The following is a 25,166-nucleotide window of genomic DNA, read 5'->3' on the forward strand; positions in this document are numbered from 1 at the left end:
CTACATGGAGAACACAGAGTCTGACTGGATCATAATCTCCAAATCTCTTTCCTACTGTAGTCTTTAACTCAACTCCTAATGTACAAGTTGTTTTGGGTTTGTTAATTAGCCAACATAAAACCTTGCACTTTGCAGATGTTTTAATGCTGCAGAATGATGAAGGGGGGATCCATGGTATTCTCTATAGTGAAAGGGGGATCCATGGTATCCTCTCAGTGATTCACTGAACATGCAGTGAGAGGGAGGCCATAATTCCTTCATATGAAGAAATGGCAAAACCACACTTGAAATTCTGTATTTAAAGTGTGGAGATCACACCTAAAAAAAGACAGAGATTCTCGAAAACATTCAAAGATGGATGAGGCCCTCCGTTTGTTCCAAGTACCTGTCCAGCTCAGCCTTAAATTTATGTCTATCATTGCTGTGTATGTCTATCATTGCTGCAATTAAAAATTCTATTATTTATTAAAACTATCAACTACCACAACAAAGGATGGAAGTCTTTTCCACCAACCACATGCTGGCTAAAGGCAAGCTTCTGCACATCTATCCTACATCTGTCTTTCCTCAATTTGAATTTATGCCCTCTCAAATGATTATTGATGTCTTGATGTCTTTTCATTTGGAACTCAATTTTTTCAGCATTTATAAATCCTATCTCAAAATCAGTCATTGTTTCTGGTGATGAAGATGGAATTAATTTTCTTAATTCTTGTAACATCCAAATGTATATGTTTTCAGATTTGTTGGGTAATAATGCAAATAATAAAGGAATAACATCATTATTTCTTAAACTGTGAAATGTGTATAGCTGAGAGAAAAAAAGAGGTGGATCACATTTAAACACTGTCTGCATACCAGTGCTGGGACTGTGCTAATAACTGGTTCCACTGTGTTGAAAATACGATCAACTTTAGGACCAGAGTCAAATAGTTTTACGCAGTTCTTAACAATAAAAATTCCATAAAACTGTAGGACCATACTGAAAGACTTGCCTTTCTTTAAATACTACCATGTATTTTCAATGCAAAGAATATTTATATAATTGTTATATATTTCAATAATTTTTTTTTGTCTTCTCAGTAAATTGAATATAATAGACTATAGAGTTAAAAATAAACATTACCACAGCATTATTATTTATTGGTGAACTGTGTTTTCGGTGAAGTGATAATCAACTGTTTTTTCGATAAATTATTTTCAGTGAACTGTTTGATGAATTTTGTTAGACCCTCTGTCGACAAGTTCTTTGGAAATTTCTACTATAATGGTGCTAGAATGCTACAATCATTCCAATCTGGCAACTCTAACTGAACCATGGACTCTCCAGTTAGAAGATGATATAATCACTCAATTCTCTCTATTCTTTTTTTTCTCAGTGCATGGAATGAGTATTACTTTGCATATTTACCTTATGCTCGCATGCAGCTGGTCAGCATTCAAAATAATTAAGGATAATTATTACTCACAGTTTTTACAGTGAATTGAAACAGTTTAATTATATATAATTATAACTGTTAGAGTCAATACATTTTACAAATATAAAATTAGCTACAAGATAAACATTGTTGAAGAACAAATTTTATAAACTACAGAGTTTGATATTCAGAAAATAATCCTTGAATTACATAATAAACAGCAGTTATGTGAAAGGCCACCAGTCTTGAGCTGACCATTTCTAAGACTAGTACCACTTATTTTCAGTAACAAATTTAATTAGACTGACAAGTTAGCTTGTTGGGTTTTAAAATTAAGGGATAACTGAAAACTGCTGATGCACTAAGCACAAAATTGAGGTTTTTAATAATAACAAAGGACAGAATACACATGAATCTTTCCTTCTGCCTATATGATATTTTCCAAAAGTATTATTTCACAAAAAATTCAATTTTATTGACACATTTTAAATGTTTTATATATGGATAAGGAAATAACCATATATATAGAAACTCACTATTTCCAAGTGCCATTTTTTTTATTAACAAAATTTACAAATAAAATTAATTTATTTTATTTGAAAATTAAAAATAAGTAAATAAAAGCCATACACAAAATTTACATGAAAGAATCTTTCATTTTTAATTGTAATACTACCTGAAGCAGATGATTCCCTATCTCAATTTTTACTCTATCTTTGAAGTTTAATAATGTTCAAATTTTTTTTATCAATAACTAATTCCCCATTACTTGAAGAGTGAAATTATGTGCATTATCACATCTAAATGCTCCTGCTGTAATCTATTTCTTGATTTCATTTGGTGTTATTCATAACACTGAATCCCTGCTCAGTCAGTGCTCACTAAACTAACTCATATGGCATTTTGTTTAAGAAAAGGCCAGGTTCTGGAAGTATATATCCTTTTGCTTATGATAAGTGTTCAGGTATGTAGCCATGTATGTTCAGGACCACCAGTTTTCTTGTTTGTGGGAACGAAAACACCTTTGAATAACTCACACAGAAAATCCTACACTTCTGCTTGAGACTAGCTAGCCCAAGTGAAAAGGCTGTTAGAAATTAATCTGCTCTTACACGGGACTTAAACCCAGGCCTTTCTAAAAGACCTTTCTTAAGTAGTTACCTAAAAGTATATATATAATAGTAAAATCAATTAATATCTAGTGAAATTTTACTTGCCTTTCTTCGCTTCCATGCTAAGAATGTATCTAGTGTAATTCTTGTCAATTCACTTCCAAGCTGGGCTCTCTGAAATATTTAATCACAATGAGATTAATTTAAGCAAAGATATTAACTCCTTGTTAAACAACAGCATGATAAAGATTAATAGTTTTAATATGAAATATTAATAGGCATAATGCTGGATTAAACTTAATAAGTAAAACTATGCTCAAGAATTAGCAAATTAGTTTAGTACAATGGATATACTGGGAATGAATATTTTCTCTTTTTAGATTCATTGAACTGGTTAATTTGTAGTTTACCAAGTGGAACAGACTGTTATTTTAAGATTTTCGTAGTATTTAACAATACTTGGCAAACTTAAGAACTAGATATTCAAACAATAGAAATATATTTATAAATTACAAATTTTTAAAATTTTAATATTTGTTCTATGGAATATATATCCATCATAAAACAGAAAGACATGCCTTATGACTAAATAACTCTATCAGTAAATAAATTACAGCAGGATTACTGATTTAGGGTAATTTCAAGAAATTACATAGCTTATTACAACAAGCATTTTAAATAAAACAAAAACACATTTTTAGATAGGTTGGTATTCAGAGTAGACTTCAAATTCTGTATGCTTTACCTATTATTAAATAGGTAAAAGGATTACAACAAAAGGATTGAAGAGTGATAGTATATCCCACATTTCATTTTCAGTTAAAAATGAATTTAATCATATTACTTTTATAATTTTTTTTTTTTTACTTTTTATTCAGGTAGCAAGCTCTGTGGAAATACATCTGTTCAGGCAACCTTCTTGCTGTTTACTGACCTGACTGCACTGTAAGCTACAACCCTATAGATTTAATAAGTTTCCACTCTATAAAACTGAATTCTCAGAGCAGCTCAACTTCATTAAGATAAAATATTCCTTCTCTGCTGCTGGGAGGGGGATGTAATTGTGCACAAGTACACAAAATTATGAAGATATCTGGTTTCTTTAAAATTTGCAAAAGTCAAATATTCTAATGTTAAATTTTCCTACGTATATTTTATACTAAAGTTCCATAAGACTTCTACAGCATTTCATTTTATCATCAGCTGCAGGAATCCTTACATAAAATGCAAGAATTCTTACCATAAGATTATTTAATTTACTCAAGATCATAACTGGATTACAATCTGAGTGAATTAAAGTAACCAATCTGATCTGCTGCTGTAAATTACAGCAGCAGACCAGCTACTAAAAATACTGTGAACATAAACATTTCCATCATTAATACTATTTTTAATTTCACTCACTTGTTTACTATTTAATCCCATCAGACAGATTGTTAACAGGTAGTGGAACTTTTATTTTCAGAATACATAAAGTGGTCTTGCTAACTTTTCAAACTGAAACTTGAGAGTTCTCAATTTTTATTAAATAAAGCCGGGAGTTTTTTAAATATGGATTATTTGGCTGTGAAGCTAACTCTTGCTAACATATTATACAACCTTTATATTAACTTTTGATCAATATGACCTACTGAATCCCAAGAATCAAAGTTTTAAAAATTAAAATCAGTTTTATTAAATGTATTTATTAATTAAACTTTTATTTCAGAATCACCAAGTTAAAATTATAGGAACTCTTACTAGTAGGTATTAATTTGACCTCATGAACTGATGGATACTGGAAACTTATCTGTAAAGATACCACTATCAAAAATTCTATTTTATGGAGTTTTCATGGAAAATGGAGTAAATTTTGCACAAGTTTGGTTTAGGTATGTCTTACATTGGCAATTTTTGAAATTTCATGAATTCTGAATTAATGAGGTTTTGTGAAATTTGGAATTTTTAATAGTATCTTGAATTTCGTATTAACATGGTTTCATTGCAATAAAGAAAATGTCCTAATTTTCTTCTAATTAACATTTCATAACATATAAAGGGCAAGATAATATATAAAAGAGCAAATATATAAATTCATAATATATAAAAGAGCAAAATGAAGAGCAAGATAAACACGGACAAGGAAAAAATTGAGTATACTGAGTTATGCAAAGCCATTAGAAAGAGACTCAGAGAGGACATAAGATTTAACACAAGAAAAGTAGAACAAACATTAAAGGAAAACAAAGGATTTAAATCAGCAGCCATGAGCAGTAATACAGAAAGACAAATGATACTGAAACTGAAGAATAGCGATCGTGTACTTATAAACAGCAGAGAAGGCACAATTCAAATAGCAGAAGACTACTATAGAGAATTATACAAGGAGTGAGGGAATGATGCCAGCAGTGGGGAAAGATGGATTGCAAAGTAGCAACACGTACAACATACCCGATATTCTTCCTGATGAGGCAGAACATGCATTGAAGAAAATGAAGAACCAGAAAGCCCCGGGGGAAGATGAAGTTACTGTAGAGTTGTTAAAATTGGGAGGAAGAGACATAACACAAAAACTGGCACGGCTCTTCACAAAGTGCATTAGAAAAGGTGTGACGCCTAAGCAGTGGAATAATGGATCACCTTCACGTAATATCACGGCTAATGGAGAAAGAAAATGAATATAAAACACCATTATGCCTGGCATTTGTGGATTATGAAAAGGCATTTGACTCCATACAGCATAAGGCAATGTTTCGGGCACTGGAAAGACAAGGCATAGATACCCCACATATTATGATTTTGAAGAAAATATATGAGAGTGCTACCTCCTTTATTAGACTAGACAAAGACAGTAGGAAATTTAAAATCGAGAAAGGAGTTCAACAAGGAGACACAATATCTCCGAAGCTGTTTGCTGCTGCCCTTGAGGAAGCTTTCAGAAGATTAGACTGGTCGCAGAAAGGAGTCAATGTGAACGGAGAGTACCTAAACCATTTACGATTTGCAGATGACATTGTGGTCATAAGCCACGATCCCAAAGAATTAGAGGAAAATCTTAATCAGTTATGCACAATTAGTAAGGATTTTGGACTAAAGATGAATATGACTAAAATGATGAAGTAATGATGAACAAGTATGACACAGAAAGGGAAATAATGATTGAAGGAGCAGTAATTGAAAAGGTGGAGTCATACTTATCTGGGACAAGTTATTAGCTATAATAATGATAAATGGCTGGAAATCAAGAGAAGAATAAATTTTGGATGGATAGCATTCAAGAAATATAGTCACATACTGAAGAGCAATATCCCAGTTTGTCTGAAACGTAAAATAATGAACCAATGTACACTTCCCACCATGACTTATGGAAGTGAAACTTGGGCACTCACCAAAAGAATGGAAGAGAAGCTGAGAACTACACAGCGAAGAATGGAACGAATTATATTGGGAATCAGACTGTTAGATAAGAAGAGAAATACATGGATTAGGCAGCAAACTCAAGTAAAGGACATTCTTATCAAAACTAAAGAACTAAAATGGTCTTGGGCAGGACACATAGCTCGAAGACATGATGACAGATGGACTAAGAAAATAACAGAATGGTACCCAAGAGGAGCTAGAAGAAAACCTGGAAGACAAAGGCGGAGATGGATAGATGAAATTCATGAGTTTGTGGGTAGTAAATGGATGGCCAGTGATCAAAACATAAGGAACTGGAAAGTTGCTGGAGAGGCCTTCATCCTGCAGTGGATTGAAAATGGCTGATGATGATGAATATATAAAGAAAATTGTATTTGACAGGACACATTCCTTTTTGTAACCATAAGGAAACTTTTTATTATAATATACAGTACCTCTCTTTCCACAAGATCTTCAATAGATATTTCTTCTTTCTTGTCTTCTTTCTTCTTATCTTTTTTTAGCACAAAACCTTGAGGAAGAGCATGTCGATAGTGGCATTTATTTCCTCCATTTGGACATTCCCAGAACCAACCATATTTGTTATTTTCCAAAGCATCCAGGAAAAATTTGCATATCTATATGTGAAAAAAAAAAAAAAAGAACTATTTTTATGATATGAAATAATTTAAAGGAATAATATGTAGGAGGTAAAAAAAATGTCAACAAGGGATGGTTGTTAGTCATATATTAAATTTTTACATTAAAAAAATACAAGTAACCATAGGATTTTAAAAGAAGTATCTAATAAAAAAAAAAAAGATTTTAGCTGATGTAATTTCACTAAAATTTTGTGATTATTACTATGTAACTAAGAACAAAAGTTCAGGCTGCAAAAAGCCAAAAAATGAATAATTATTTCTAGTTTATTTTTGCTTTTGCTTCATTTCCCAGAAAAATGGCTTGTCTTGAATGTGGAGCAAGGGATGGAGATAAAAAAGACCATTTGAAACAGCTGTTCTTCCATAAGACTGCTTGTAACATCATTGTATAATATTTCTGAAATGAGATATATACATCATTTATATCAAAAACTTATGATTGCACAGGCAAGTTCTCGATACTTTTCAGTGGAATTTAATTTCTTATTTTGGAAAAATGGTTAACAGATTGCAAAAGGCAAAAGTAGGATATGTTGTGAAGCAACATTCCAAATTACTATAGCAAAAGCAAGTTTATCAGAACAAAACGATGATAGGCTGAGAATAATTAACTTTTTTTTCTTTCTTTATTTTTTTTTTTCAAATCAAAACTACAAATATGAAAGGTATTAGAATCTATAAACATAGTACAGTGGGCTGGGAAAACCAAAGAAGATGCTTGTTTACAAGCTACTTTTATTAGACTTGAATTTATGTAGACTGTAATTTTAAGAAAATAGAAAAAGCCAAAGTTGAAAGCATAAATGAGGAAGAAAAGTTAATTATGAGAGTTTGAAGTTGGACAGTAAACAGATGTTGACTAGTTGCACAGTACGTGTTCAGACTGGTTTACATGCAAAAAGGCATTTAGCACAAAAGGAATGTCTATGAGACAGAATGGAGAGACTTCATAAGAGATGGGCCATTAATTAACCTGACTTCCCTCTTCTGAATGGAGTCTAGAAGGCCTGAGAGATGTTTTGGGGGAACCACCCCCAGATGTGGGAACAATGCTCTATGGTAGCAGAGATATTTGAGATTTGTATAGGGCAAATAGTTGATTAGAAGAAAAATAATACCAACAGCAAAAGAGAAAACCCAATTTTTTATATGCAGAATAAGCAATATTTGTGATGTGTTTATGCACAAGAGAGACTAGAAATTTGAGTGTCATTAAAGATAAGAAAAGGAGCTGCAGACTCCTTTTTGCAAGATATAAAACAGGAATGAGTTTTAGAATGATTGAAATTAACAAAGTTATCTTTGCCCCAAATTACCTGGAGATCAACATTTAAGGAATCGGTGATGGATATTCAAGAAATATAAGTTGGAATGTGGAATGCAATGTGCTATCATCAGAAAAACTATTGATAGGCTTTCCAGTCAATGGAAGATCATTAATATACAAGAGGAAAAGAGTGGGAGAAAGAAATGAACCTTAGGGAACAACAGCATTAGTGGAGAAGTTAGAAACAGAGTCATGTACCATCACTAGAAGATGAGTCTTGAGAGAGAAAACTGGATACCCAATTGCAAAAAACAATCAGTAATCCATAATATAGCAGCTTGTTAGAAGACCTTTATGCTAAATATGATCAAAAACCTTAGAAAGATCAAGAGCAACTGACTGAGTTTCACCAAACTTTTCCACTGAATTTGTCCACAGATGGCTAACATAAGCCAAAACATCACCAGTGGGTCGGCACATAGAATTCATATTGGCAATCACTGATCAGATGGAAGGTTTTGATATAGTTTAGGAGTAGCAGTTAATGGATTTCTTCACTACTCTGGAAAGAGCAGAGGTAAGTGCAATGGGACGATAACTGGATGGGAAGGATTTGCCACCATCTTTAGCAATTGGCTGGATATGAGCAAATTTCCAAGCAGAAAAAAAAAAAAAAAAAAACACCAGTGGAATAAGAAAATGTAAAAAGGTGGCACAGAACAGAAGTAAGCTCAGGAGCATAAGGTTTGAGCACAACTGTAGAAATACCATCAGGACCTGAACTTTCGTAGATCATTCAAAATGCTTCTGACATCCTTTTGATGAAAGCCACAGGAGGCATTGAGTGGAGTGTACTGGGATTGGTAGGGGGTGGCTTATCAAAGCTGTCAGTATAAGAGTTAAAAGAAAAATAGTATGCTAGTAAATAGGCTTTATCTTTAGCAGAGGTTACAATAGAACCATCAGACTTTAACAGAGGTTGGAGTATAGGTGGACAAAAGTTGCAGCCAATAGCTCTGACAGGTGACCAGATAAGAAGCAAGATGTCTACTCTAAGCCTGTTCAAAATTTAGTTTGGACTGAATAATAACTGCTTTACAATTGTCGTGAGGTTTAGTGTGGGAAAAATATGAAGCTGGCAATTTCAATGTAAGCCAGTTAAGATATGCAACGTTCTTATCTTGAACACCCTTAGCACACTTATTGGAAAACCAAGGTTTAGATAAAAGACAAGGAAATGAAAGAGTTCCAAGTGATTAGTGGGGTTGGGAGAAGGATAGGATGAATTTGACAGAATGAAGTAGAGATTTTAAGCCAGACAAGATTGAAAAGAGATGACAAATTACTAATCTCCAACAGGGAATATCAGAGCAGACAAATGCAAGTACTACCTTTGAAAAAAGTGAAAGGAATCACATACACAGCAAATAATTAGGACAACTGAGATGAGCAGTGGATGAGGCAACTGATAATTGGGATTTTGTCAGAAAAAGTAAGTGGGGCTTGGCAGAGGTGGAAATGGACATCATTGAAACTGGAACTGAGACCATGTATATTTATGAAATGAATGAGAAGTTTTTGTTACATCATGAAATCTTATAAAGGGCACAACTTTCTCACAAAGATAAACAGCGATTTATTGACTGTACAGTAGCACGCGCTCTTTGAGTAGACCGGGGTTCAAGCCCCTGACTGCTGAATACGGTCGATCTGCCAACCCGCACTGGACCAGCGTGGCAGATTATGGTCCATTTCCCTCAGCATGAAACTGGTATGTTTCTTTATGTGCTAATTCAATTCAGCTTTCAATTCTGCACATAAAGAAACATACCAGTCAGTCTGATCTTAAAGACGTGTTTTAGTGCTTAACATCTAGAGTACATTTTTAGTGATTAAAGCATTTCTTTATTTATTTTATCCTTAAAAAGATCTGATAAAAGGGCAGATCAGTGCTCAAGTGAGTACTATAGAGAAACAGCAAAAAAAATAAATAAATAAATAAATAAAAGTGAATAAAGAAGAATAGCAATAACACTTAAGTCGATTGTCAATGTAATTATAATAGTTATCATATTATGAACACTATTATACATGACTGATATAATCACTTACTATATCATTTTCCCCCAAGGTAAAATCAGTTTTGACTTACAGCACTTTTCCTAGGAATGCAGCATGCTGTAAGTCAAACTGATTGACTGTACAGAAACAAACATGGACCTGAGAGAAGTACAAAAAAATAAGATAAGAAACTTATCCATATGCTAGTAAATGGAATTTAATGACAAATTAACAAACATAAGGCAATACAAAGGCCATACCCATTTACATTCAAACATGGAGGTTTACAAACATCAAAGATACATTTAGCAGGCCATAAAACAATAATCATTTATGATTTATCAGTCTAGCAATTTCTCTTTAACAAGAAGACCATAGACTGGGATCAATATCAATGTTGTGATAAAGTTCAGGACAGTATTCGTATAGAAGACTACAAGCTGCTTTCTCCTCTTTAAATTAGAGAAAGCAAAAATAGAATGCAAACTTTTGATTAAAATTCTTGATCTAATCAATACCAGACAGCTGTTTCAAAAAAAACAACTTATTATGGTGACAAGGTCCCAAGTTCTATGAAGATCCATAACACAAATTATGTTAATTACACCAGATCTAGAGGTAGGTTGGAGAAACTGCATTTTGACGTTCAACCATTTAATAATCCAAAATTTCATAACTAATACACACCTGGTGTGGCAGTCACTAGTAAAAGACCATATAAGAGAGCATAGATAACAACTATGAAAAATAGATAATTATGTAAAAGAGCATAAATAAGAACTGAGAATACAAAAATCAAAATATTTACAAAAACAATTAGCCACAATACAACCCAGGAGTCACTTGTACTAAAAACCCTCAAAACAACAAGATAAAAGACTTAAATTTTTCTATTAAGAAGTATGGTAGTAGAGGTTTCAAATTAAGAACATTTACTGGATAACTTAAAAGTTAAGATAACATAATTAGCATAGGGTATCAGGAGCGGGAGTGCAGTAGCACGCGCTCTTTGAGTAGACCGGGGTTCAAGCCCCTGACTGCTGAATATGGTCAATCTGCCAACCCGCACTGGACCAGCGTGGCAGATTATGGTCCATTTCCCTCAGCATGAATTGTTGAGGAGGCTTCCATCCTGCAGTGGGTTGATAATGGCTGCACTTTATCTTTTTATATGCTTACCACAAGGGGAAAAAAATAAAAAAAAATAAAATAATAATAATAATGGCTGAAAACAGTATGGCAGAGAGAGCCTACATGCAGGAGTCCACCTGATATTGGATATAACTGCCTTTTGAACAAATGAAAATACTAAAATACTAGAGAGCTATTTAACTAAACTGATTTAAGATGCATAATATTGAACCACCAAAACAGAAAATCGTTAAGTAAGCCTAATAATGAGGGCAGGTCATACAACATCAAAATTTAAAAAATAAAATTACAACCAAAAGAGAATGTATAGGGTCCATCAAAAACACCTTGCACATTTTATTAAAATTTTTCTCCTGCACATGCACAATAGCATGCCTATTTAAATACTATGTAATCTTTGTGTTCATAATGCACCCACTATCAGTATATAATCAAGTCATGAGTAACCAAATTTAAAATCACCAGTGCTGAAACAGACATAAGGCACTGTAAGCTTCATGTAGTGTAAATATACCCGAGAATGTAAAACAAATTTTCTGTTTGAACAGGGTCCAAGTTAATCCATTTGTCTTGTGATCACAACACTACCTTCATCAGGGGTTACTATGAGATGCATTTTTCATAAACAAAAGTTTAACTCTTACTGGATAACTTAATTTTTTTTAAGACAACATAATCAGCACAGGATATATACTTACTATAAAGGGAGGTGAAAAAAAAAAAAGATTAAGAATGACTAAAAACAATTTGGCAGAGGATCATTGGGGGTCACCGTTCAAGAACTTGGTGCAAAGGACAAAATGAATCATTTCCTCTAAATTTCTATATGCACTTTATAGAATTAAAGCAGACAACTTAAACTGAAAAGAAACTGAGCGATGATGCATATTTTCATTTGAATGGTGATGTAAAAACAAACAGAATTATCATTAATGAGCTACCAATAATTCTCATTAAGTTCATGAATTGCCACTTCATTCGCCAGAGATGATGATATGGTGTGTTGTTTCAATTTAAGATTACTGGTTTTTTTCTTTTCCAAAATTGAAAACAGCCAATGTAAGACACTATTGTTGTTTAACTTATTTTTAACAAGTTAAACCATAGTTTGAAGAAATTGACAAAAGAGATATGGTATCAACATGATAGAATAACATCTTGAAAACAAGAGTGACAGTACCAATCTTATGCGAAATCTTTCCAGGCCAACTCATTTCTCACTTTGGAAATGAGCTACGGCTGCCTTATTTCCCTTATCTCATAGCATTTGACTTTCTTCTACAGGACTACCTCAAGAGCTATATGGAAGCAACAAAGCCATGAATTATTCAGATAAATGAAGAAATACCCCACAAAACTATGATGAATTTCACTCAACATGCTCAAGAGTGTATACAAGACTGGAAAGGGGGATTTTACTGCATTCAGTATTTTCAAGATAAAACTCCCAAATGTGTTAAATAAATATATGTAAGTCAGATTATTCTTCATTTTTTTCAATAAAAAAAATGTTTAGTATCAAAATGTGCCAGTTATTTTTATTCTCTTCACTTTATTCCAGGCTTGATGTAGTCCTGACATTAACCGATTCAATATTTTTAGATTTGTTTTGTGAGATCCAAAAGAATGGGTCTTTCTATGATCCTTAACAAATGAGAATAAACAGAAATTTGATGTTAATTCTTCATACCAGCTACAAATCTTCACACAAAACTCTATAAGTTACAACATCAACTTGGAACAGTTAGCAGACAAAAGCTGAGAATCATTTCATAAATTTTTAACCATTTCCGAACTACATACATATATACATTTCAAAGGCTGTTTTGCGTATATTTCAAATGAGTCTGTTTATATATGAATATTCTTGAGATTTTCCTGTAAGTGCCACCATCTCCTGTCTGTGTTCCCACTTAATTGTAGGCAATTTATAACAGATCATAGCATGAAAACAGCTTTTAAAAGTGGAGGAGGAGATTATACCTCTGTTAGCCATGATGTCCAATTTTGGCTTAAGAATTGTAAGTACAATTCTTTAAGAATTTTTCCATGATTTTTTTTTAAAAAATATTCTGATTTGGCTGTTATTTAAAATAATTCTAATATTAAGCAATCATGCAAGCATAAGAACAAATAAATATTAAAGGTATTTTTATATAGAAATTTTCAAATTGTCATGAAGAAACACTCCACCGAGCTAGCTCCTAGTGATGAATTCACTAGTCACAGCCCACACATATTCAGGAAACTCATTCCTGAAAGGGTTAAATATTCTCTGAAGACAAAGTTACTAATACTTAAAACATACAGAAGTAGAGGAACAGAATCATGAACAACTGACAAAATAGTACAAGTATTTTTCTTTTTTTACAATCAAACAGTCTTTTTCATTATGATTCTACTACTTTATCAATTACAGGTAGCTATCTGATTCACTCTTCTTTTTAATATTCATGTAAAACTTCCTGTCTCCTCCATTCTTAGATCTCTTTGCTAATAATTTCTTTTACTTTAATTTTGCCTCTCAGTAGCTCCTCATTATGTATATGCTTAAAATACTCAATATAAATTGGTGTCTTGCAATTTGTCTTTTTTGTACTTTTTTCCCCTCTCATCTTGATTAATAAAGCTATCTCTCTCTCGTTAAATGAGCCCAATTAACTCTCTTGAAATTAAAGCCCTCACTTTTCCTGTGGCCACAGAAATTTCTTTGGCCAATATCCAATTTATGACATTGTAGTCGCGATGATCAGTATACTCCACTGTAAAATTTTTGATGTAGTTTCAATCCTTGGTGAGGATGTTATGAGCCCCTTGTATTTTCCGGGATGTTGAAATAAATAACAATCATCTAGCTGATAAAAAAAATTTTTTTTTTTTTTTCCACTAGGGCAAACTGCTGGTCCACAATTTTTGGTCTATACAAGGTAGGCCAAAGTCACCCATAATGACCCCCCCCCCTTCAAGTTAACTAAAAAGATTTTTGTTATATTCTTCAGAATGATCTAACCTGTAATATCTTCTCCACTATCACCTTCCCTTTAATGTAAGTCATCTCCTACCATACAAACTCAACGTCCATCTGAACCCGATCTAACTGAGGGAAAAGTCTAGTTGCCTTCAGGTGGCTTTTGATAAGATAAGAGTTTATATAAATGTGAGTAGTGCAAGAATCTTGGTTATTGCCACTAATCTGTATCTTTCCAATTACTTCCCTGATCCCCACTAAATTAGCAAATTTCCTGAATCCTTAATGAGATCAGTAAAGATGTTTGTACCTCCTCTAGTCAAATGAATTTTTACTACTAACTGGGAAAGCAAACAATGATGAGAAAAATACCCTCCCATATATCAATATATCATGAAGCATCCCTTGAGTCAACTTTTTTTTGACAGAGATCTCACCACATAATCCTGTCATGTCTGGTAGGAATTACAGATAAAATAACATTTTGTTCTATCTTGTGGCAGTTCTCCAGCATGACCCTATATTTTGTGAAGTCCTCAGCTCTCTAGTCCCCAGAACACATTAACTATGTGCTGCTGCATATGTTTGAAGGCATTTTAATCCACATGGATGAAAAACCACACGACTTTAAGAATCATTTTCTTACAATTTGATATTTTCCATCATATTTTTGATATTTTCAAGTCGCCTTTGTCAGCAGCTGACTAATTCAATCACAGTGAAAATAAAGGCCAAAAATGTCTCTACCCTCTCCCCATTCAGACTGACTCAACCTAGTAATGTCTGAATTTGATTCATTAAGGTCATAACCGGCTGGCAAACAAACACGTTAAGAACTGGAAACTGGAACACCAATTTTTGCACCAGGCAGATATGCTTGGTTCTATTTTATCTGTCATTTATTATAGAAAATACAGCAGAGCATCAGTTATCTGGAATAAGTGATGTCAGACCTCTTTCGGATAGCCAAATTTTCTGGACAATTGAACTGGAAAATTTTCCGGATGATTTTTCCGGTAAGATTAAATAAATTTAATAAATCGTAAGGTAAGATTAAATGTATTTAATCTTACCTTACGATTAAATTAAATAAAAAAAAAATGATAAACTAATCTTGGAAAACAAACATCCATCCAGGAATTTTTATGATTTTTATACAAAACAGGAAAATTAGAAAGATTTTTAAATGCTCTCTGTTTTTTCAACATAACGATAACGAGCATGGACAATCTGTGTGTTCCAATGACATTTGCACACATAGCAATTGTAACTCGTTCTTTTCTCCTCTTAAAATTTGGTGCAGGAATTTCTCTTTTAGTGGCTAGGGTTTTTCTCAGTAATGCTTTCCATAATAAGCCCGTCTCATTAACATTATTAATGTTTTCTTTCTCGTAATTTGTTTAACTGAAGCAAACTTACTTTTAAAGGACACCATTACCGATTCATCTACAGAAAGTTTCTCTCCTTGAATGTCTAGTTCATGTATATCATGTCTCAGTTTAAAATTTTTCAGCCAACCTGTGGTTGCTTTAAAACCTTCATTACCTCTTAATTTTTGATTAAAATCCAATGCTTTTTCACACAACGTTGGGCCAGACACTGGTTCACCTAAACTTCTCTTCTGAAGAAAACAAAAAAAAAAAAAAAAAAAATGAAGTGCACTCTCTAAAGTGGCATTTTCAGGTTTGGACATCATGTTTTTCTTGCTAGATCCTCCTTCACTATCCATAATCGACACAAATTCTGTTACAGCACTGGAAGTTTTCTTGATGTCATAAATTGTGGAAGCCCCCACATTAAACTCTTTGGAGAGATTTCCTAAATTTTCACCTTTTCTAATTCTATTAATAATTTCTGTTTTTTGTTGCAATGCTTAAACAACGCGTTTTGTTTTCGTTTGCATTTTACTGTAAAAAATTGAGAAAAATAATAAATCGCAGTTTTGGGCCAATATTATTCTTACTGAATAATGTTCGAGCCAATATTACTCTAATCTGGAGCTAAACTAATCTGAAATTCACTCATGGTTTCCGAGAAAACCCAGTAGTGTCTGTGATATTTTTCTAAAGCACATTTCTGAATGTTACATAGAATTCTAGAGGTCAAAACCATAAAACAATAAAAACAATTTGCAGTTTTCGGTTTATTGGGCTTTTTGTTTGCACAATCTGTTACAAGCAGGTAGTAAACTCGATCTTTCGCTTATTAGAATCAAAATTCAATTTGCTAACGTGATCACTATAACCGGCGCTTACTGTACTACTGTTAAAAAAAAGAAGAAGAAAGATCAGCCTTTCAAATTATTCCGGATAACTGACGTTCCGGATAATCAACGTTCTACTGTATAGTTCTCTTAAAAATTGTGTTCCCAACTAAAATTTACCTTGTTTGAAAACAAAGCGTTGGCACTTCATGATCTACCCCTGGGACCAAATTATTGTGTTTTAGAAAAATATCACAGACACTACTGGGTTTCCGAGAAAACCCAGTAGTGTCTGTGATATTTTTCTAAAGCACATTTCTGAATGTTACATAGAATTCTAGAGGTCAAAACCATAAAACAATAAAAACAATTTGTAAATGTAAGAAAATGTAAGAAGCCAGCTAAACAAATTCCCTGAAGGGTATTGTTTTATTAACCTCCAGGTTTTAAAAAAATTTCAGTAATGGTTAAGAGTGCAGTTGTTATTACCCTTCAAATGTTTGGAAGGTTGTAAAACTTGGGACTCAGCAATTTCTTAGGTGTCCAGTATATTATATCAAATAATGCTTTCACGAATAATTTGGTCCCAGGGGTAGATCATGAAGTGCCAACGCTTTGTTTTCAAACAAGGTAAATTTTAGTTGGGAACACAATTTTTAAGAGAACTATACAGTAGAACGTTGATTATCCGGAACGTCAGTTATCCGGAATAATTTGAAAGGCTGATCTTTCTTCTTCTTCTTTTTAACAGTAGTACAGTAAGCACCGGTTATAGTGATCACGTTAGCAAATTGAATTTTGATTCTAATAAGCAAAAGATCGAGTTTACTACCCGCTTGTAACAGATTGTGCAAACAAAAAGCCCAATAAACCGAAAACTGCAAATTGTTTTTATTGTTTTATGGTTTTGACCTCTAGAATTCTATGTAACATTCAGAAATGTGCTTTAGAAAAATATCACAGACACTACTGGGTTTTCTCGGAAACCATGGAGGAGAAACTGTTGAAGATAAACACAAGAAAGGCACCTGGGGTGGATGGGATCTATCCAGTTATATTAAAGGAGGCAGCAAAGGAAGTAAGCAAACCCTTAGCCATAATTATGAGAGCTTCCTTGGACTCAGGGGAGGTACCCATAGACTGGAAATGTGCAAATGTGACCCCAATTCACAAAGGAGGATCAAAGGCTGACACAAGTAATTATAGACCTGTGAGCTTAACTTCTGTTCCAGGAAAATTAATGGAGGCACTGGTTAAAGAAGCACTGCAGGATCATTTAGACAAGACTTCAGTTATAGCTCAGACACAGCATGGTTTTGTTAAGGGGAAGTCTTGCCTGACCAACTTGATTGGATACTATGATGCAGTCACAAAAGAACTGGATGCAGGGAATAACTTTGATATTATATACTTGGATCTTAGAAAGGCTTTTGATACTGTTGCACATGGAAGACTGCTACACAAATTGGAGCAGTGTGACATTGGAGGCAAATTGCTGCTATGGATAAAGGGGTGGTTGAGGGGGAGAAGACAGAGAGTGGTAATCAATGGACACTGCTCATCGTGGACTAATGTTATTAGTGGAGTCCCTCAGGGCTCAGTGTTGGGTCCATTATTGTTTTCTGTATTTATAAATGATATTGATGATGGTATATCAAGCTTAATGTCCAAGTTTGCAGATGATACAAAGGTTGGCAGGGTTGTCAAGGACACTACTGACACTATGCTTCTGCAACAGGATCTGGAAAGGTTGAGCAGATGGGCTGAGAGGTGGCAAATGAAGTTTAACATTGACAAATGTAAAGTACTACACATGGGAAACAGCAACCCCAGAGCAACGTATCAACTCTGTGGTACTACACTGAAAGTGGTAGAGAATGAAAGGGACTTGGGGGTGATTGTGCAGGCAGATATGAAGTTCTCTGAGCAGTGCAGACGGGCTGCAAGAGTAGCTCATGGAGTATTGTCAATGATATACAGGAATTTTTCCAGCAGGGATAAGGAGGTGATTATTCCATTGTATAAGGCAATGGTCAGGCCACACCTAGAGTACTGTATACAGGTCTGGAGGCCTCATTTCAAGAAGGATGTAGAGCTGCTGGAACGAGTACAGAGAAGGGCAACAAGATTAGTGAATGGAACAAAGGGGTGCTCTTACGAAGAAAGGCTTAAGTTTTGCAAATTACAGTGTCTGGAGACTAGGCACCAGCGAGGTGATCTGATAGAGGTGTATAAAGCCTTGAATGGTTTAAGCATGCTCAATGCTGATGGGATTCTTCCTCTAGCTCAGAAAAATCACCTGAGAGGGCATAAATTCAAATTGAGGAAAGACAGATGTAGGATAGACGTGCGGAAATTTGCCTTTAGCCAGCGGGTGGTTGGTTGGTGGAACAGACTGCCATCCCTTGTGGTGGAGGTTGATAGCCTAAATAAGTTTAAGGCTCAGCTGGACAGGTATTTTGAACGAACAGAGGGGTGAAGTGGAAGTGGGTTTTTTTTTTTTTTTTTTTGGCTGATGCTGCATAAGCTTGCTTTCTTGCATCAAATGCCTCTACTAATGCTAATGCTAATGCTAAACCGAAAACTGCAAATTGTTTTTATTGTTTTATGGTTTTGACCTCTAGAATTCTATGTAACATTCAGAAATGTGCTTTAGAAAAATATCACAGACACTACTGGGTTTTCTCGGAAACCCAGTAGTGTCTGTGATATTTTTCTAAAGCACATTTCTGAATGTTACATAGAATTCTAGAGGTCAAAACCATAAAACAATAAAAACAATTTGCAGTTTTCGGTTTATTGGGCTTTTTGTTTGCACAATCTGTTACAAGCAGGTAGTAAACTCGATCTTTCGCTTATTAGAATCAAAATTCAATTTGCTAACGTGATCACTATAACCGGCGCTTACTGTACTACTGTTAAAAAAAAGAAGAAGAAAGATCAGCCTTTCAAATTATTCCGGATAACTGACGTTCCGGATAATCAACGTTCTACTGTATAGTTCTCTTAAAAATTGTGTTCCCAACTAAAATTTACCTTGTTTGAAAACAAAGCGTTGGCACTTCATGATCTACCCCTGGGACCAAATTATTCGTGAAAGCATTATTTGATATAATATACTGGACACCTAAGAAATTGCTGAGTCCCAAGTTTTACAACCTTCCAAACATTTGAAGGGTAATAACAACTGCACTCTTAACCATTACTGAAATTTTTTTAAAACCTGGAGGTTAATAAAACAATACCCTTCAGGGAATTTGTTTAGCTGGCTTCTTACATTTTCTGATTTACTTGTTTATTTCCAAGTGCAACATTCAATCTTCCAAAAATGTTCTCGCCCAACTTTCATAACTTTGTAATTTTCATGCCAAATTGTCTGCTTTGTTTGTTTGTTGTTTTGGTTTTTAGGAGCATTAGCAACTAAGGCCATATTGCTCTGGGAATATGCGGTGGTAATTCCCTGACCTTTCTGCATCCTCCGTATTTGGTGGTGACGGGCTCGAACCCCGGTCTAATCAAGAAGTGTGTACTACGCGCTGTTGCTCCTTCCCACCTGGCTATGGAGGTGCCTGCCAAATTGTCTGCAACCATTATCTAATTTATTCACTGCTTCCTGAAGATCTTGCAAGTTACTATTTAAAAGAACAATATCAACAGCACATAACACTCAATTTTTATATCTCCCATGCTAAAATTTGTCAGGAACTTACATTCTTTTATTAAATGTCATAGCAGTATGCTGCATCCCTGCCTCACTCCAAATTTGCCCTTAAACAACATGGGAGATCCTGGTGAACTTTAAATGTAGTATCAATGTTCATTGTCCTCTCCCAGCACTTTCTAAAGAGGACATCCTATTGATCAGACTGCCATATGAACTTTCTGTCAATTTGAGGGGGCAGCATGGGAAATCCATTGCCATCCATCTTGGCAAAAGTATTTATCTGATTTAAAATCCAAAGCTCTGAAAAATATTTCATTGTTTCTCAAGCTGTAACTAAATTTCATGGACAATCTAATTACCTTCATCAGAAAATTAAAGTCCTTGCTTAGTTAAATAGATTAAATTAAATCCACAAATACCAAAGTTCACAGGGAACAGCACAAGGGAAATGCCATAAAAATCCATTCTAATCATCCAAAAACTGTACAAGGTGTGAAAGAACTATTCCTGAGTGTCTTATAAACTGTAGCCTTTAGGACCCAAATCATGAGACCAACCAGATCAAGAAGATACTGGCCAACAACCATCTACAGTATTTTCCACAGAATTCTAAACTAGACCATCCACATCTTTAGAGTTTCTCCTCCCCATAGATTACATTACCAACTGAGATAGGAGAGAAAATTTTTAGAATAGTCAGGTGGCATATAAGTGAAAGTTATCATAGGGAACAGGAAGCTAAAACAAATTTTCAGTACTTCCTCCCACTCTCCCACAGAAACCAAAAATGCAGAGCACAAAGTTTTTTACCAGTGCAGTAAGTCACCATCAGTGTGACTTATTGCACTAGTAAAATAATACGAATTGTTTTTTGTCCTCCCCCAGCAAAAGGAATAGGTTTGTTTCTTTGAAAATAAGATGCAAAAAAAAAAAAATAAATAAATAAATTGGTGTCTCTCAGACAGCATCACTGCAATTGTAATATTGGTAGCACCAGCAGACTGCTAGATTAAAATGCACTAAACAGAAATCAAGAAAAGGCAATTTCAGCTAGCACAGGTATATTTTGTTTCCTTCAAAATTAATCAAGTAGTACATCAAAAAAAAATGTACATTTTTATTTCCACGTTTATTAATCCTTCACCTCTATATACAGCAGGCCCCCGTTATAATGCGGTTTGCTTTACGCTGATTCGCTATAACGCTGTTCATATATTATAACCCATATCTGACTATAACGCTGTCACAGATCACTATAACGCTCTTTTACAGATTGCATTTTTGGCATATTTAACGAAATCGTTTCATTTGATGGAGTCGATAGCTTGAAAATGAATAGCAAAACAGCATTAAAACATTTCCCACGCCAACTTGAGAAATTTTCCCACGCTCAGTGAAAATTTCTCGCACGTTAATTTAATTGCAGTACAGTGACTTGTTTCATAGTTCCGAGATCAACATTTTAAAAAACGATCAAGTATATTGCTTGTAATATTTGCGGTATATGCATTTATCAGAAGTCTAGTCATCACTCAGTACCGTTTTAGACATCGTGCAAAACGGACAGTTTACTTGAACATTGTATCATAATTAATGCAACCAACGCAGTTACATTTTCGAAGAGTTAATAATGGCTGATAAGAATGAAAAAGCAACGTCTGAGCGCAGTACAAAGACTATAAACGTAAGAAAAAGACAATCTGAAAATCAAATTAGATGTTTTGAAGCGAATCGATTCCGGTCAACAACAAGTGGATGTGTGCCATAATTTGGACTTGCAAGTTTAACTGTAAGAAATTATATAAAAAAATAAAGAATTAATTTTAGCAGCGGGAAAGATAGCTGTTCCACTGCAAGCAACTAGGGCTAGGTCGGCTATTAGGATTGAAATGGAAAGACTAACTAATTTTATTGAAGATAATATCTAATGCAGAATTCAGTTAAGTTAAATATTATTAAAAAAAGGGAGAGGGAGAGAGATTAGCCAATGTGATGATCTGAAGAAAACACCTAAAAAAAAAAAAAAAAAAAAAAAAAAAAATGTGGAACCATTTAAAACTAGTAAGGGCTGGTTGAATAGATTTAAAATCCAGGGAGAAGCCGCAAGTGCAGGAGCCGAAACTTTCAAAAAAGAACTTGTTAAAATTATTGAAGAGGGCTATTATGTGTTAAACTGCACTTCTCAACAAGTTTTTAACATTGATGAAGCAGGACTTTTGTGGAAACGAATGCCTAAAAGAAGTTTCATATTGAAAGAAATAAAAAACATGACAGGTTTCAAAGCGGTGAAGGATCGGTTGACTTTATTGTTGGGTGGTAACGCTGCAGGGGATTTAAAATTAAAACCCCTTTTAGTTTACCAGAAAGAGGGCCAAAGTACAACCCAAAATCGACACATTTTTCATGATTAAATTTATCAATTAAATTAAATCAATTTAGATCAATTAAATTCATGATTTTAATTGGAATTTTAGGTTTAATTTTGATACGTAAGTAGTTACCACATAATTATATACGTATGTAATGCAGAATATTTTATATGTACAAATATTTGAATATTAAATATTTTGACGGACATTTGTGCATCTTTTCACTACCGTTTATTATTGATTAGGAAATATCCTATGGCACCGACCGCAACTCACAAATACATATGTTACCTTATGGGAATGCAGCACTCGTTTAGCGTTCTGTTTTTCCGGAACAAATTATCAGCATTAAGCGGGGGTCACCTGTATTTTATAGATCCAACTATTAGTTACAACTTTTCTACTTATTTTTTTTGTATCCACGTCTATATTCTCCCATTGATGTAGATGAGAATATTTACTGAAACATTAGGAGATAGTGTTTTATTAGTGACTACTTCTGAGTGGATGCTGTTCTGCAGAAATAATTATCAGTGTTATCTTTAATTCTTCTGGTGCAGGTTTCTAGACATAGCTATAGCCAACCATCCACCAGCAGTTTTATTTTTATTTGCAGCCTAGTAGGTACCTTTGCCATCTAGACTATAATCATCTGTTTGATCATTGACTTTAAAGATTTATAAAACAGAATATGATCTCTTTAGACATTTTCTATATTGAAAGAACTACTCTACTATAATTTATAAGCAAAGGCTCTCAAACAAACAGGAGAAATTTTTATAAATATTTAGAAGGATTTATTATAAGATAATACATCTAAGATAGAGTAAATACTTACAATATCTGTTTTTGGCAATTTTTTTTCTGCCTCTCCATGTTTTTTTTCCACAACTTCTTTTAACTTATCTTCATCCCAGTTTTCCATATTGTCTATGAAAAGGGAATGAGTAATAAATGTTTTTCAATAAGCAGTGTGAATCATCATGCAATAATTTAGTACATATTAGTGTAAAATATAATAAGCAGATTTTCCTAGCATTCTTGCAAATGAAGAAGGAGTACACCCCCATCGGCTATACAGGTAGAAATGTTACGAAGACTTTATAGCTGTATTTGAGTACATTTTTATTTATTTTACCAGGCAGTCCATGCCAAATTCTGACAACCTCACCATATGTTTACAATATCATATATACAGTATTACAGATACAATTTATAATATTGTACGGAGAATGATACATCCATTCAAAAGTAGGCAACATCAAAAAGTCCATTTGCACAAGAACCCTCCAAGAAGAAATGTTTAATCCAAGTCTCATGAAGTACACAAGGAACTGCACGATCTCACTGAGCCATCTGAAATGTTTATGTTCTGAGAAAAGCAATGGATAATCCACCTGAAGTTATGCAGCACAAGGAACTACATTTAATAAAATCATGATGCATATAAAAAGAAAGTACAGTCTGTCCTCGTATAGCACGATAGTTGCGTTCCTAGAAATCCTCGTGCAATGCAAAATCGTGCAATATAAACAACAGGCCCTATGGGAAAAGTAGGGTTAGGTGCCGACCACCCAAGATTGAACACACATTTGGAACCAAAACATTACCAAACACAATAAATAATCGGGTAATTTTAATCGTTATAAAATACTTACGTATTTTATAACGATTAAAATACGTAATAAAAATATTATATTATAATAAAGTATTTTTAGTATTTTTAATACTAAAAAAGTATTTTTTACGAATAAAATACTTATTTTATTCGTAATAAAATACTTACGTATTTTAGTCGTAATAAAATACTTACGTATTTTATAATACGTAAGTACTGTATAAATTATAATACATAAGTCGTAATAAAATATTGCTAATGCTCTTGCTTCTATCGTAAGCAAACTTGTTTTTGTTTGATTTTCTATCCAAACAGATGACAGCCGTTCCATCTCTTCCAATTCTTGTGTCTTAATCTAATGGATTTTAATTACACTGAGTTGTTTTTATTTTCTCTGCATTCTTTGTAATTCTCGGCGTTGCCTGATTTAGGTCTATAGCACGTGCAATATCACATGGCCTTTCATTTCGCTCAAAGCGTTTCACAATTTCATATTTTTTCTCTATCGACAGAGGCGGACAGAAGCCTTACGAGGGAAACCACGGTGGGCCGGGGGCCGGTGTGATTTTGGCCATAAACCGTAGTATGAGGCCACTATAAATTTTCCCGGTTAAGAATTTTTGATCCAGTCCGCCTCTATTTATGGATATTGCTTTTTTTTTTCTCTCTGAATCTGCAGTGTCTTAGAGAACGCTTCCTTTTCACACCTTTTAAGTATTTTACTCATTTTTAGGGAATAAAGCACAATTACAAAACGAGGAGGCACGCTTGATACACATAAACAAAGCTGCGCGCGTGTAGCAACTGAATAAACAACACCGTAAAGGCCGAGATACACTATTAACACCTCACATTTTACTAAAGCACACTACCATAAAACAATAAAAACAATTTACAGTTGCGTTTCTGCTAGTGAAATCTGTTATAAACTGGTAGTAAACTCCATCTAATTGCATTTGCTATTATATCGATAACTGGAATTGTGTTGGTTTTTACGTTATTATGGTGAAATGTGTTTCCCCTTTACTGATATAAAACACATAAATACATTTTCAGAATCTTCTTCATTCCTATCGTGTTGCGTTCAGTTGGGGTGATTCCGCGTTCGACTGCCATTTCTTGTAAACACAAAGGCGAATCGTGTATAAGCGAATTCGGTTCGTGTTATATAAGATAACGTTCCCCTATTTATAAATCGTTTATGATCGAATTCGTGTAATGCAAACACGTGTTATACGAGGACCGACTGTACTGTGCAGTACAATTTCACGAGTGAAACTGCCCTAGTAATGAC

At 33.9% G+C, this 25,166-nt stretch overlaps 1 protein-coding gene across 1 annotated transcript in view; it reads right to left on the reverse strand.

Annotated features, from left to right (window-relative positions):
* LOC150082227 (zinc finger CCCH domain-containing protein 15) overlaps positions 1-25,166 on the reverse strand; it is a 133,915-nt gene that overhangs the window by 43,162 nt on the left and 65,587 nt on the right. The window contains exons 5-7 of the mRNA XM_090380065.1: positions 23,093-23,184; positions 6,364-6,546; positions 2,636-2,704 (exon numbers count right to left, since the gene is read on the reverse strand). Of these exons, the coding sequence (XP_090236191.1) occupies positions 2,636-2,704; positions 6,364-6,546; positions 23,093-23,184 (344 nt within the window). The remainder of the gene's footprint in view (positions 1-2,635; positions 2,705-6,363; positions 6,547-23,092; positions 23,185-25,166) is intronic.

This window comes from Mastigoproctus giganteus, chromosome 8, assembly GCF_048544385.1.
Source record: "Mastigoproctus giganteus isolate SK-2022 chromosome 8, ASM4854438v1, whole genome shotgun sequence".
Taxonomy (NCBI): domain Eukaryota; kingdom Metazoa; phylum Arthropoda; class Arachnida; order Uropygi; family Thelyphonidae; genus Mastigoproctus; species Mastigoproctus giganteus.